Below are 14,480 nucleotides of genomic sequence, written 5' to 3' on the forward strand. Positions count from 1 at the left end.
TGTTAGGAAAGTCTTTAGTCTGGACCCCAAGGAGCGTGTCAAGCATTTCCGTGTCAAAGGGCTCATCAGTCATTAGCTCTCTGCTCTTTGTTGCAACAGGACTTCCAAAGGGGAGGAAGAAGGTGCACTGGATCTAGAACATCATCTCCCTGAGCCCGACTAAAACGCACAGGCGCCATAAGAGGAACACCAGTAGAGTTAATAAATGCTTCTGCTCTCACAGAGCGAAGGAATTTTAACTGTAAGCAGGAAGCTTGAAATGAACTGACGTAATGAGAGGGAAGTGATGAGCGACGACTGTTTGCGTGTGAGGTAAGTGTTTGCGTGCAGAAGGTTGGAAAGGGGGCAAATTATTGTAAACACACTTCTAAATACATGTGATGTTTTCCAGTGAGCTTCCTCTTATGAAATTCAAAGCTTGAGTATCCTCAGCGGTCTCTTCAGTCTTGCTGTTCATGCTGGTTAGCTCCTCGGCTGTGATGCATAATGTGTTCGAATAATCTAGCCAGAGCGTGTCAGGTGAACCTTTACAACATTGCATCAACGATCGACTTTATTGTTCATTATTATCTCGCAAGAAAAGACATAAATATGATACCAACGAAAATATCGACAAACATCTGTTATTCACTGTTCTTTAACACAAACTTGTTTGCAAAATGCTGACGTGTCTGTGAGGAGTGGGCTTCAAAGAAGAACTCTCATTATGACCCACAGAGGGAGATGAACTAACGCTGGACTGGGGGTAAACTGATTAAGAACTCCGTGCAGAATAACGAAGGGCATGAATAAGCAATTGTAAATACACAAAGGCACAATCATAAGAAAACAAACATGTAAAGATGCACAAATACCCCCCCCCCCCCTCTCTCCAAAAAAAATAAAATAAAAATAAAGTAAACCCCCTGTTGAACACATGCAACACAAACCCAAACCCAGTGTTTGCCTAAGTGGAAGTAATTGTTATCAGGACAATGTGAAAATGTCAAACATTTCAACCGCATGCTGAGCACGGCTGCTGCACCGGTCCTTCCCTCCCAGATGTAGGAGCAGCTTTCTGGATTTAATTGGATAGTGGGCACACAGAGCGGCGAGGTGAGAGGCTTAGCGCCGAGAGTTAGAGGGTCTAACACAGGGATGTTAAACTTTATTCCCGGAGGGACCTCTGAGAGCTGGATTCCAACGCTGCCCTGTGCTCCTAATAATTAACTCAGCGCTGCGTCCAGAGAGTAGAGCACATTTCACATGGAGCATATTAGCAATTACAACTGATGATATACCATATGTAATGTGGCAATTTGTGCTGTGATAAGTGTCCTGCTACGTTGTGGAGCAACTATTTCCTCACAAAGCCATTAAACAAAATGTTTTACTTATGTGAGTATATGACTATCGGCACACGCGGCGACTGATGGGTTGTGCATCGTAACTTGTGTTCCAAGATATATGTAAGTAAGAATATGGGATTTTCTGATGAGGTTTTGGGTGCTAAGAATATATGAACAAAGGTATCTTCTAATTCACTGTCATTCTTGTGTAGATGCATTGGAAATATTAAGCTAAATGTTGGACACCCAGATCAGAAACAGATCAGAATGGTTTGTGATGTCAAAAGCCTTTATTTTACAGATTTGTTCAAATGTTCAACTGTAGAAACAATAGGAATAAAATGTTTTTGAATGGACAAGATTCTAAATTTGCTGCAGTATTTTTGTTTTGGTTGCTTTTTTAAGCTTTTTGCTAAAAGCTAAGGCACTGATAATTCAGATCTTAAGTCGTCTAAGCTTTTTCTATCATGCTCAAGCATTCTGTCAGACACATTATTGAATGTCATGTATGTAACATGTTCAAAGTGAAAGTAAAACATGTTTTTTCCAGGGTATTGTTGGTTTCACAATGCTATCACTGCAGCTTTAAGTTTTCACAAGGGGGGACTTAAAGACAAACCCCTGCCCTTGTGAGAAGAACTACAAGTTAGCAGCATGTACCCAGACTCAGGTTTAGTTGTTATGAATTGTGGGTGATGATCATACCTTCCACACTGGAGCTGTCAAGAGCACTCCCAAAGGAAAACACCAATGTTTTCAACAGCCTTCTCACTCGCTGTCAACCAGACACCGCATCCTCTCCCCTCAAGGGAAGTCTGCAACCTCATAACCTCTGCTGTCTATCTATCATCGTCGGCATCGGAAAACTGTTCCTTCTTCCCTGCATTGACAGCATAACTTAGTGTTGTCACAGGTCACAGCGATGAACTAGTATTAACAACTCTTGGCATTAACCAGTCTGCCTCAGCGGAATGCAGAAAGTTGGGGAGGTGAACAGAATCATAACTCGTGACAATGGAATAAATTTCTTCCAGATGATGGCGACGTCTAACTGTGCCAGGCATCACCTGGGTTATATGTACAAAATAAGTAGAGAAGTCCACACTAAAAAATAGACAAACTTTCTCTCAGGGAAATAATGTTTCCTGAGCCAAACAAGCAGAGAAACATGTCAGTAAGTGTTTTTCTCATAGCCTGATAACTTCCTAGTTTCTTCACTCCACTATTTTTAGTCTAGTTAATCCTTGTTAGTGAGTAAACAGTTTTACTGACAATGAGAGCACTTTTCCTCTGCATTTTAGAGACATTCTCTGTTCACATGGTGACCAAGAATCCGCAAATAGACTGAAAACGCTGTAACCTTAACATTTGGATCAAAAGTATTATTATGGATGTCGACCTGTGAGGTGACGCAGCTTCAAACCCGACAGTCAAGTGCACTTACTTCAGATACAAACTTCAAGGATGACCATGACCAAGAAGAATGAGAATCCACACCAGCGTAAATTCAAATTGGAGGGACGTTAAAAAAAAAAAAAAAAGAATAATCTGCAGCGCAAATAAAACGGATATCCTTTTTCTTGCTTTGTCAAGTGTTTTTTCCCAGAACCGAAAAGAGATGTTTTCGTGTCATCCTCGTTTTTAAAAGAGTTGCATTTTTTTCCAATTTACACGGTTTACCATTTTAAAACCGCGTTGCCATGTGAACGAAACCACAACCAAGCCCAATGTCGCAGCGCTGAGCGCAAAAGACGCCAGTCAACCTTGTCGCAACGCAAACAGAGCTTTCCCCTTAGAGAGGAGGAACGACGCTTGAAAGACCTCACCGGTGGAAAGGAACCCACTGACGTTGACGAGGACGCTCTCACCTTGGATTTGGCTGAGCACTCAGGTGCTGAAGCGTTGCTGATGCAAGCGCACAAACACCAAAAAGAACACCTCCATCCCGGGCTATACTGTCATCCCTGAAGGGACGGACGTCACAGTGTTAAACGTGTTATTGCCTTTCTTGTCTCCGTGCAAAGTCATGCAATTTGAAGATATATAAGAATGCGTGGCAAATACTACCCCATCCTATTAGATGGAGGAGGCTGGATGGAATAGCTTTGCAGGTATCACTGGGGGCGATACAGGAACCAAGTCTCCATACTGTTTGTTTCATTTAACTTCAGAGTGTGAGTACATTCAGTAGTATAGAATTCGATTTCATTTTTTATCACAACTTCTGTTTCTTCTTATCTCCCAGACCAAAACTTTTAAAATACTTGCAGATTGTTTTTTTTGTTTTTTTTTCCAGCTTTCTTTTCGGAGAGCACGCATCAACCGACCGGTTATCTTTTATTCACTTGGTCTGTACTCGGTTTAACATTTACGGACATGATTATGAACATTTTTGTGCGATTTATTAATTGAAATGAGAAGTATTTCTATAAAACAGGTGAGTAATTACTTATCTATTTTGCCTGTGGTTTTCTCTCAGCACCACAATCAATTACTCTGTCCTCAGGAATGATAAATAATGAGGAAAGCTCGGGGCTAAACACATTTCATGGAGAAAATCTAATATTTCTCCTTAGAGAGAATGGAAAAATAGCTGAAGCAGAATGGATATCGTAATGAGTCTCTTGTTTTATCTTAATATATCTTCATACACACCTTGTGCCATTCTTTTTGTTTTACCAGGGCTAGACTGACATCTCAAACTATTAAAAATACGCCTGTAAAATGTCCAGAAAGCATATGAATGTGCTAGAGAGCACTTTAAATTTATATCGATATTTCTGAAATAATTTATCCATTTTTAAAACTATGGTACTTAAAAACAGCATTTGACATAGATTGCACTGTTTCACATGCTTGCAGAGGATCTTTGCTTTACTTATGAGCAGCGCTGCCGTAATACCTTATACAATTCCTAGGACTTACATAAGGTAAACAAGGATGCTGAAACTAGATTATAGATAATAAATATATGTACTTATAAATAAACCAAAGAATTGTCCAAAGCCAGAAACAAGTGTCCACTGGTGATTTCAAGCTAAGGGGATTATGTAGACTTCGTGCATTTCTCATACCTCCCAGCTATAAAACAAAGCAAGATACATCAGCCAAAGAAAAGAACTGCCTTCAGTGTTTGTAGATCGCTTTTGGCAAAATAGACTGAAAAAAAAGAAGAAGAACACATTCACTGGAAACGTCTGTAAGAAGGGGATGAAAGAAAACATTTGAACTTAGCCTCCAGCTCTTGGAATGGGGCCGACGCCTGTCCGATTGCACCTATTATGGGCTACAACTCATTTTTCTGCACTGCGTTAACAATTGTAGCTGTGTCTTATAATAAGATCTTCATTGATTAGCGAAAAGCGTGACAGTAATAAACAGTAAATTAAAGAGCTGGCGGTGGCTCCGCTGCTGATTGCTGCACTGATAATAAGTAAAGCAAAGAGGAAATCAAACTGAAACCGAATCAATAGCTGTGCAAAATAGTTGGGAAGTAGAGAGAGAGAATATAATTTACTTCGGCAAGCCCAAAACAACAGTGTGTGTCTCAAGATCAGACGATAACCACATAATTTATTAAAATGCCAAGGACGGGCCCGCTGCTGGAATGCAAGTGAGGAAAGGTCAACACAGGCTGTATTTTTATTTCTCAAAGGAGCCTCTGCTTTACCTCCCCTAGAACAAACATCTCCACTAACATGATTAACAGTGTTCAGTTAAGATCCAACCTGTGATACCTGAGGAGATGGAGGCCAGGCGGAATGCGTCAGGGTGTCGGTTTGGCGCCACGGGTTCGTACGGGGATGAGTCTTCCATGTCTCCACCTGAAAGAACAGAGAGACGAGTCAAAGAGTCATCACGGCTCGTCTGAATGACGTGAGCTGCACTGGAGCGTTAGAGCAGAAACAGTCCCGCGCCATCACTAATAACCACGGAGCTATGCAATTTAGTCACAATCACCAGAAAAACAGAGATGAAATTGAGTCTTCCGGTTCCTTTCTGGAAACAGCGTAATAAGTGCGCTTTTTATCTGTAATTTAATGGATCGACATGATGAGTGTTTCGGATTTAAATGTAATGCCATACTGTAACCATTCCCCAATGAGGGGAACCAGCTGACCAACAACTGAGGCATCCCATCATCGGCAGTTAGTTATTTTTCCTCATATGAAGAAGAGCGTGTTCATCAAGTTCAAATGGTTTTCCTTTTTGGAGAGAGACTATTTGTTCCTGTTGTGGTTTGATTTGGCAGAGCGGCTGAAGGACCCAAGCACAAGCAATGCATCTTTCTTGTTAACAATGTGTTTCCAGAGCTGTGTGTAACAAAACAAAAAAAAAAATCAAATTAGCGCTCAACTGACTGAGTCTCCCCCATGCGCCTGCTTCTCTGTAGGCCCCTAATCCTGCATTTAAAATTCATAGCCATTCCGTGTGATTGAGACAAACCCTCCAGTGTGTAATAGCTTTGCATTCTGATCCCAACAGACACACAGCGAGGGTGTTGTGAGGAGGACGGTTCCGAAGCCCCCGCTGCTGCAAATGAGAAAATCCGAAAGCCTGTTGGCACAAGACCTGGACAAATAATGAGCAGATGCAATCAATAGATGGAGCGCATTTTAGTAATCAACATCCTCCTCAGACGTGTTTTTGGAAAAAAAAAAAAAGATGGATGATGTGAGTTGATAAACTGTTGTCTTGTTGCTTCTCTGATAATAGATAAAGCTATTGTTGTAGGAGTTTTCACTGTGTTTGTTGGTGTCTCTTGTGAGCGTATCTTGCCTCATATTATGTTAATACTTTACTTAAAAGGGAATTGCAAGTTGTGCAATTTTTTTTTCCACCCCCCCCCCAAAGTTAGGCTAATCAAATGCACAAGAGGATACTTGCATGCATGCAGCCTCCGACAAGCTCAGAAAGGAACGACTACCAAGACAAAAGAAAGGGAAAAGGGAACCGTGACCATCGTTCATCCGCCAAGCAAAAACAAAGAAATCCAACGTCACGGTCACAACATCTGTCTGTGGAGTCGTTGCTGTGGGTCTGGTCTGACGTCTCCCCTTTCCGTCAATACAGTCATAACAAGATGGAGCAGCTCAGCTGGTCGTTCCCTGAGCACGTATAACTATTGACTTCTGGCACTGTAGAGGATTGTGTGTGGGCCCAAGCACTTTTCTCTTTTTTTTTACCGACTTTCTCGCTAATCCCACAGTTGTTTAGTTAAACACTATTCATTCACCCCCAGCTACCTCGGCTCGGCGGCTTGTGATGACTTCTCACCCCCACTCCTCCCTTCTACTGCAGCTTTCTCTCGAGTGTCAGCTGTTTAGTCATTCCTCTGCTGACCGCATGCAGGAAATTTGGTTTGTACTTCATATTGTTTAGAGGAATCAAATTGAACAAATCAACAGTTGGGTGTGCCAGGAGGTTCTTCACTTGAGACAAATATGAAAAGGGAACGGTTAGGGATGGGTGTGGTGATGGATCTGAATTTTAACAGTGAAATCCAGACCAGATGTTTGTGCGTTATTCTTATTCGCCTTATTCTCTCTCGAAGGATAGATTCCGAAATTTCATGTTGATTCCACTTTTGATGGTCAAAAATATACTGTAGTTCTAATCTGCTGCTTTGTTATGAATCATCTGGACCCCCCACCAAATGATATCATGTTCCTCAGAATCTAAACTGGATAATCAGCAGGATCAGGAATGATCCAGAGAACTGGTGTTACTGATATAACTGCTATAACTTCTTTTTAAAAAAAAATGATTTTTACTGCATTAATTAATTAAAAACTGAATTGTGAGGATTTCCCATTTTCTTTGCCATTTGCCTTTCTTTGAGGCTAATCAGTTGACTTTCTTTGAAAAAAATGGCCTGATTAGGACAGACGACATTCCTACTATGAATGGAGCCGCTGTCATATCTGGACGAGGTCATTAGCGAACCAAATCCACGACAACCCACAGCTAAAACCGGGATGCGGACTCGCCATCCAAAAACTCTTCTGGAGGTCCCACTGACAACTTCCATCAATGAAATTAAGAGTGAAGACACATTTGCATAAAAACCTGATACAAATTAGAACCGCCAACGCAATAGAAAAAAAAATAAATCATCAGATCTCTTCCTTCATGAAGAATATGTTTGGACTCAAGTTTATTAATTAATCATAAACTGATATGTAAGTCATTCAGAAGCCTCATTCTGCGCTGGTCACACCCAACCCGGGTTTAATAAGGCGTATCACCTTATCGTCCGCATCCTGTATCCGGAATTTTAATTATTCAATCCTTAAAACAGGTGAAGCACTTATTGTATGATTTTAATATTCATGTGGACACAGATTAAAAAAAAGTCTTGGTCCTGCGTCTATCTCATTACTAGAGTCCATTAACTTCTGTCAGTGTGTACATAAACCAGCTCAGTGTTTTAATCACACCCTCGACCTTGATCTGACTTATGGCATCGACACTGAGCTTTTAATACTGCAGCATCTCCACACAATCCTCTTTTATCGGAACATTATTTAATAAGTTTAGGATTTGTACACCGTGAACACACATGCACACACACACACAAGCACACACACACACACACACACACACACACTCCCTCAAACTGTCTGATTGTGCTGCAGCTGAATTTAAAGAGGTGATTCTGTCAGCATTTAATTCAGTGCCATAAAATAGAAGACTGTTAGTTTGACTTTGACACCACCCAAATCGATCATTTTGTTGAACGAGCCTCTAAAAATGAAGACTGTAATTTTTAAAATCTGCAAATTCAAGCAAAGTTAGCAGTCATGATAACTTCTGTTCTGATTTTGCGCGCACACGAAGCTCCTATATTTTTTTTCCATTTGCATCACCCGAATCCATGATCACGTTAGCCTTCGTATTTCTGTTGAGAGAGAAGATTCCAGATCTCCCTGCACCTCTAATTACACCAATTACCTTCTAAAGCTGCAGTACGCTAGGAGGCTATCAAAAAGTTCAAGACTACCACGTAGCAAACAACCCCCTTAGCCCTCCTTTCATGTCTATGTCAGTGGTAGAAACATTTATTTATGTATATTTTTTACAAAAAAAAAAAAAGATTCCATAGGAAAATATATTTGAGATCCCGTTGCATCGCAAAAATAAAAGATGCCCTGCCTCTTTTGCAAAATCAAAACATCTTGTTCAGCGTACAGAGAAGATTCAGATGGTCTTAAGGCGCATTAAATTTTACAAACTGTACGTTGAGCGCTGTGATCATGTAAAATAATAAAGCCCTGCCACGAGAGCAGCTGTAGGTAATGAATTTTAAAAAGCTTATTTGCATTGATGCTACAAGCCGTTCAAAATCGTGAAATTGCAAAAACACACTCTAATCACACACACCCTTAGGATGCAAAAAAAAAACAACAACCAAAAAAACTCCACAACAGGGGGGAGTGCTTGTTGTGCATTAAAAAAACAAAAAACTCTTTGACAGTCACCCTGGACCCAATTATGGATTCATAATAGAAAATTCTTCCCAGCTGTTTAGGGATAAGATGTTGTTAGCCACAGGGCAACAGCTTATCGCTGTAATTAAGCCTCCGTTTGACTCCATTTTCTCTGACAGTGTGGAGCATGACCAGCACGGCTGAGGCAGACAATCAGGCCCTTTCCTCGTTACAACATGAGAGGAATGCTGCCTTTAAGTGGATTCAGTCCTTTCTCTTTTTTTTTTGCCATGAGGCATCTCATGAAGCCGTTGGACATCATCACTCATCCATTTCAGACGCATTATCAGTGAACCTAAACTCCTGTCCTATGGATTTCTTAGTGGCATTTTTGACAAACTGTAAATGCCTGCAAGCAAAGACAATTTTAATAAATGCCACTCACCTTGTTTTAGTTTTTTTTTTTTTTTTTTAAAGGTGCCCTTTACTGAGTTGGTTCCCGTTTAATATTGATTTTTATATTCTTTCCTACTTTTTGCTGGAGGCAGTGTTGAAAAAGATATGCTCCTCTTACACATTACAAACGGCTTCTTTTTTAGATGCTAACAACACTGTGTGTTAGAGAACATCTATGATTCTTATATTAATCACGTACAGAGAAAGACTAGCACAGCCTGGAGCTCAGTTGGAGGTCCTCGGCGGAGCCCTGCTGGTTGTTGCACGAGCTCAGCTGCTAACAAAAGGTGACCGAGACCGATGCTGTCATCACTCCCAAAGTTTGTGCTGTCAGTGTAGATAAGGCCAGCCAGAACCTCTTTAAATCATTCCTCAAAGCACACTTCTATTCAACAGCAATGCATGAGAGGAAACATTGGCATATGGGAATTCATATTTTTATTACATTAGGTGAAATGCATTAATCTCCCTCTCTCCATCCCCCCATAATGTGATCACATCAACAAAGAGAAGCTTGAGTGATGCCACAAATGCATCTTCCTTTGAATTGTACTTAACCGAACACAAGCTCGAAGCATAAATTCAGTTAATGGCTCAGCTTTTGAAGTGATATTGACATTTTAAACTCAATTTCAAACCATACAAATAGAATATTGGATTAGTTCAGAATAATATTTCAACTTACAATTCCAATCCGGTGTGGCATGGTGGGCAAACAGCTGAGAAAATGAGTCCTGAAATTCACAGCCTTCCCTTTGGCTACACGACTGTCATGTTAATATGAGTAGTTACACACTCGCTTACCTAAATCAGCATTTTAATACCCGGTGTCAGGTATTAAATTTGGAGTGTGGCGCGAATCCTGCAAAACTTGAGCAACAACAGCTATCATCTTTATGACATTGCAACACATTGGAGAGAGCTTTAAAGCCGGGCAGCATCATTGCAGCCCAATACATCACCTCTCCTCACTATTTTACGTTTCATATCTGTATAAATGGAGAAGAAAACACAAAATAGTGGATGTTATAAATTCACAGGTGAAACGGCTGATTTTTATCTACATTAAATGCAAAATATGAGATTTTTGGACTTGAAGTGGCATCAAAACAAATATTTCCCATGTAATGATGTGATGGAGTGATAGTGTCCTGAACAGAGGATGATGTCATACGTAATCCGAGCATCTCTATTGTGACACAGTCTCAATAGAGCGAAACAAACTCATGCCGAAATCTGGTTCTTAAAACAACTGAAGCGAGACGTAGACAGTGAAGTCAAACAATCTTCATTTATATTCGAGCAGCTTCGCCCGGTTTGACGGTTTTATCGGAGACATGTGAGTAAATAGTGAGATTATACGTGTTTCTGAAAACATTTGGTATGAAATATGTTTTGTACATTTTATGTACGTACGTTAATTTTAATCACATGCATATATACAAAAAGACAACAGGTAGATATGTTTAGACATGATGTATTTTGATATATATACATATCTATACTATGTTTTTGAAATAATAAACTGACAAAGCTCAACACTGCCATATCTGAGCTGTGAGAACTCTTTTTTCCAATTTTCATAAACTAGACACGTTAATGCCAATGCAGTAGATTGACCCCTAGTGGCTGGAATGTCTCACATTTAACCTTTAAATAAATGATGTTTCTGCGCATATAAAATAAAAGATGACAACCAAATTGATTAAACTCCCTGTGTGTTTTACTCATAGCTGTGCTTGAATTCTGCCCTTTGGGAGAAAGAATAGTGGTCTGGCTTATATCACCAAGCAGCCATTTCAATTAACAGTACAGAGAGAGTGGAAAAAGCTGACATGCACAGACAGACAGAGAGAGTGAGAGAGAGACAGAGAGACAGAGAGACAGAGAGAGAGACAGAGAGAGAGAGACAGAGAGAGAGAGACAGAGAGAGAGAGAGAGAGAGAGAGAGAGAGAGAGAGGAGAGAGAGAGAGAGAGAGAGAGAGAGAGAGAGAGAGAGAGAGAGAGAGAAAGAGAAAGAGAGGCAAACTGTGATGATAGCCGCCGGGTCTAGCACTTGACTTCTCCGATGCACATTCATTCAACCCCACTGTGAACCTTTCTGCCAGGAGTGAGTCTTAATGCCCACATGATGACAGTATTCACCGAGCAGAATGGCCCGTCACTCACCCTACTGTCTGATAGAGAGCCTGAGAACTCACTCTGCTATAAAAGGCCAATCTAAACCCCGCTACCTGGCCCTCATTTCAGCCGCGTGTCACACTCTGTCCTGGCCTCGTGCTGGATGGGAGTCATCTCGGGCAGTTCACCTTACAATATGGGAAATCGTTAGACAGATTTATGGGCACAAACAGCACCTGTTTCGTCATCGTATTTCAATGCCCCTCTTCACATTTTGGGATGAAAGATGAAAGCGGAGAAGGAAGGAAGCATGAAAAGGACGGGCGAGGGCAAAGCTCTGAAAGACCTTATTGATCACATCCGGGAGCCATCGGCAGGTCCCCCCCCGCCCCCGATGATGAAGTAGCCACCCAGAGAGCGACAAATGGGTCTCCGGTGTGGGGACTGAGGAAGCAATGAGGACATATTCAGCATGCAGGAGCCGGCTTCCCTTACCCCCTGACATGGGGGGCAGCCTGGAAAAAAAATGTTCTGCTTATGACAGTGGATAGCTAAGGTAATGGCCGGTGACTGCTACCATTGCTCATAGTAATGATGGTTTCACCCAGGAATACTGTGTACCTTTGTTGCCCCTCCTCCTCTGTGGCTGCCCCCCTGACTCTCGTTTTCCTCCCCTTGCTTTTTCATTCCAGGGTTTTCTGCATCTCTTCCCCTTGCTGGCGTCCATCTAACACCTCAGCTCCCATCTCCTCATCTGTGCTCTATACTTCTTACCCAAGTCCATCACCATGCGCGCAGCTTTCTTGCCCCATCAACACTCTGAGAACTTCCAACATTGAGGGGAAGAAGGGGGGCAACTTGTGGCATTAGCATGATGCAGTAACATATTCAGAGGACGACCTTTGTGCCGCTGACGTTCTTGAATGCGGAGAAAATAAATAATTCAGCAACAGCGTCTGATATTCTCATAATTTGCTGTAAAGAATCTCCTCTCTCGTCCGGCGTTAACAGACTGACGTGGAGCTGCCTTTTCTCTCTCTTGCAGTGAAAGTCGGCTCGGATAATTAAACTACTCTGAAAGGTCCTTACAAAAGGTCTTCCAATCCTACTTTGTGAACCCAGGCTATGGTTTCATAGCTGAGGCTGTGAAATAATGTATGTTGGAGGTGTGAAACTTATCGCTTAAATGACCAATTCTGCTGCAAACCTACAAGCCTCTATCCACTTGAGGCCCAGGGCACAATTGAAAGAGAACCACAGCGGCCTATACAATATCCCTGTGTGTAGCAGCCAATACATCTTTCTTAGTAATTACTTCTTTTATGGATTCAAACTGCTGGACCTCATTGCCTCATACCAACACAGAGCCATTCAGAGCAGAAACTACCCATTATCCATCAAGGGTAGCCGTATTGACACATTGAATTCAGCTGCCATTTTCTGTTAGGAAACACAATTAACATTTCATCATTAGCGCCACAGCTGACGGCTCAAACACCGGCCTCTGTGACACGCTTCAACCTTTCAAGGCGGCGGCGCCTACGCTGGAAGGGCCGGTATCAAACGCGTGTATGAAATGTGGCCGCCGCTGGGAGTTGCTACCCAAATGGCCGTGAGTCCAACAAATCCTTTTTAAAAAAAGGACCGCAGGACTGTCGCTGACAACACCTGCTGAAATGTGTCAGAATGGTTTCCTCCTTCGCCGAGACACGTCACGTAACACCCGGTGACAGCCCTCAGCCACTTTGTCATACTGAGACACTCCGTAAAGCATTTTCATAGGTGAATTTCACACAAAGCTTTCGACCACACGCTGATATGAAAATACTGTAAATGACTTAGGTGTAGATGGGTTTACATCTAACGTTACATAGACCTACCAGAACTCCTCAACACCTAGCTGCCACCACTTCATTAACACTCATTAACACACTCTGCAGGCTTATTTTAGTATTATTTGCACACCATTACAGCATGTTGGAAACACACCTGGGGCTCTTCTAGATTATTTTTTTCAATTTACTTTCACTGTGCATTATTATTTTTTATATACTTGTATTAATTACATTTTTCTGTATTGTTCAAAGTATTTTGGTCACTTATGGGAAGTTTAACCTTCAAACTTCTTCCAGCCAAAATAATTATGATAAATACCTATAAATATTAATTCCTTGTTGTCATTCAGCTTACAAAATGTCATATTGGGTATAAAAGGAAATTATTTGTGTTTTCAGCCATGTTGTTCCTTTATTTATATGTTGATCATTTTTCTGTTTTCACGACTTGTATAGTCCAAGGTCGTAACACCTTTTATACATTCATTCCTCTCTCTGGCCTTGTGTTACTGGAGAGACTTGAGCAGCTCCAACAGTAAGTGTCTGGCCCTTGTTTTCTATAACCTGTGTAATTTACAGTTATGTCTGATGGAAACTGAACACATCGCAGCCTGAGGGCCGTGCCACCGGGGCATTTTATAGCAAGTCGGGTTTGGCTTGGCTAAAAGACGAAGGGCAGGCTACTTTTTATTCTCAGGGTAGTTTGTTAGAAAATTGCATTGTCAGTTATCAGACTCATGGAGCCGTGAATTCTGCATGTTATTTAGTATGGCACAAGTGCCTGTGTGAGAACAATATCTACCTCAATCTGTAATTGTTTTTGATTACAGAGAACCGTCTGAAGAAACCAGCCGTCGCACATGCTGATGTCACACCGACTTAGTCAGGGGGTGAGCCGGTGGCGCTCTGGTTTAGCAATGATTAGCACGCATCTCACATAGAAAGTGATACCATTTACTCCCTTCTGTCCTTTATCATCTCAAACCATTGTTCATCGTCCTTCCTCAGCAATCAGGCCATTAGCTCAACCAGAATCAAAGTCTACACAAAAAGCTAAAATCTGCAATTAAAATATGACTGAATGACTTTCAGATTTTTGTTATTTGGCTCCAAATATGCTGTTAGCAAGAATTAACATCAATGAGCTCCTGGATAAATGGTGTGGGTATCAGTATTTATGTGTTGCTAATTGATTCCAACATAGCTGACACACTGAACCAAAGGACACGGTTAACATCGATTTGCAAACCACTAAATGTTACTGCTAGGCTGCACCTGTGTCTCACAGAAACATTCTATCCTTTACTGA

At 41.4% G+C, this 14,480-nt stretch overlaps 1 protein-coding gene across 1 annotated transcript in view; it reads right to left on the reverse strand.

The window, feature by feature from the left end:
• LOC137592481 (GDNF family receptor alpha-2-like) overlaps positions 1-14,480 on the reverse strand; it is a 43,699-nt gene that overhangs the window by 23,918 nt on the left and 5,301 nt on the right. The window contains exon 3 of the mRNA XM_068310683.1: positions 5,066-5,152. Coding sequence (XP_068166784.1) covers positions 5,066-5,152 — 87 coding nt within the window. The remainder of the gene's footprint in view (positions 1-5,065; positions 5,153-14,480) is intronic.

The sequence above is a fragment of the Antennarius striatus genome, chromosome 3 (assembly GCF_040054535.1).
Source record: "Antennarius striatus isolate MH-2024 chromosome 3, ASM4005453v1, whole genome shotgun sequence".
Classification (NCBI taxonomy): domain Eukaryota; kingdom Metazoa; phylum Chordata; class Actinopteri; order Lophiiformes; family Antennariidae; genus Antennarius; species Antennarius striatus.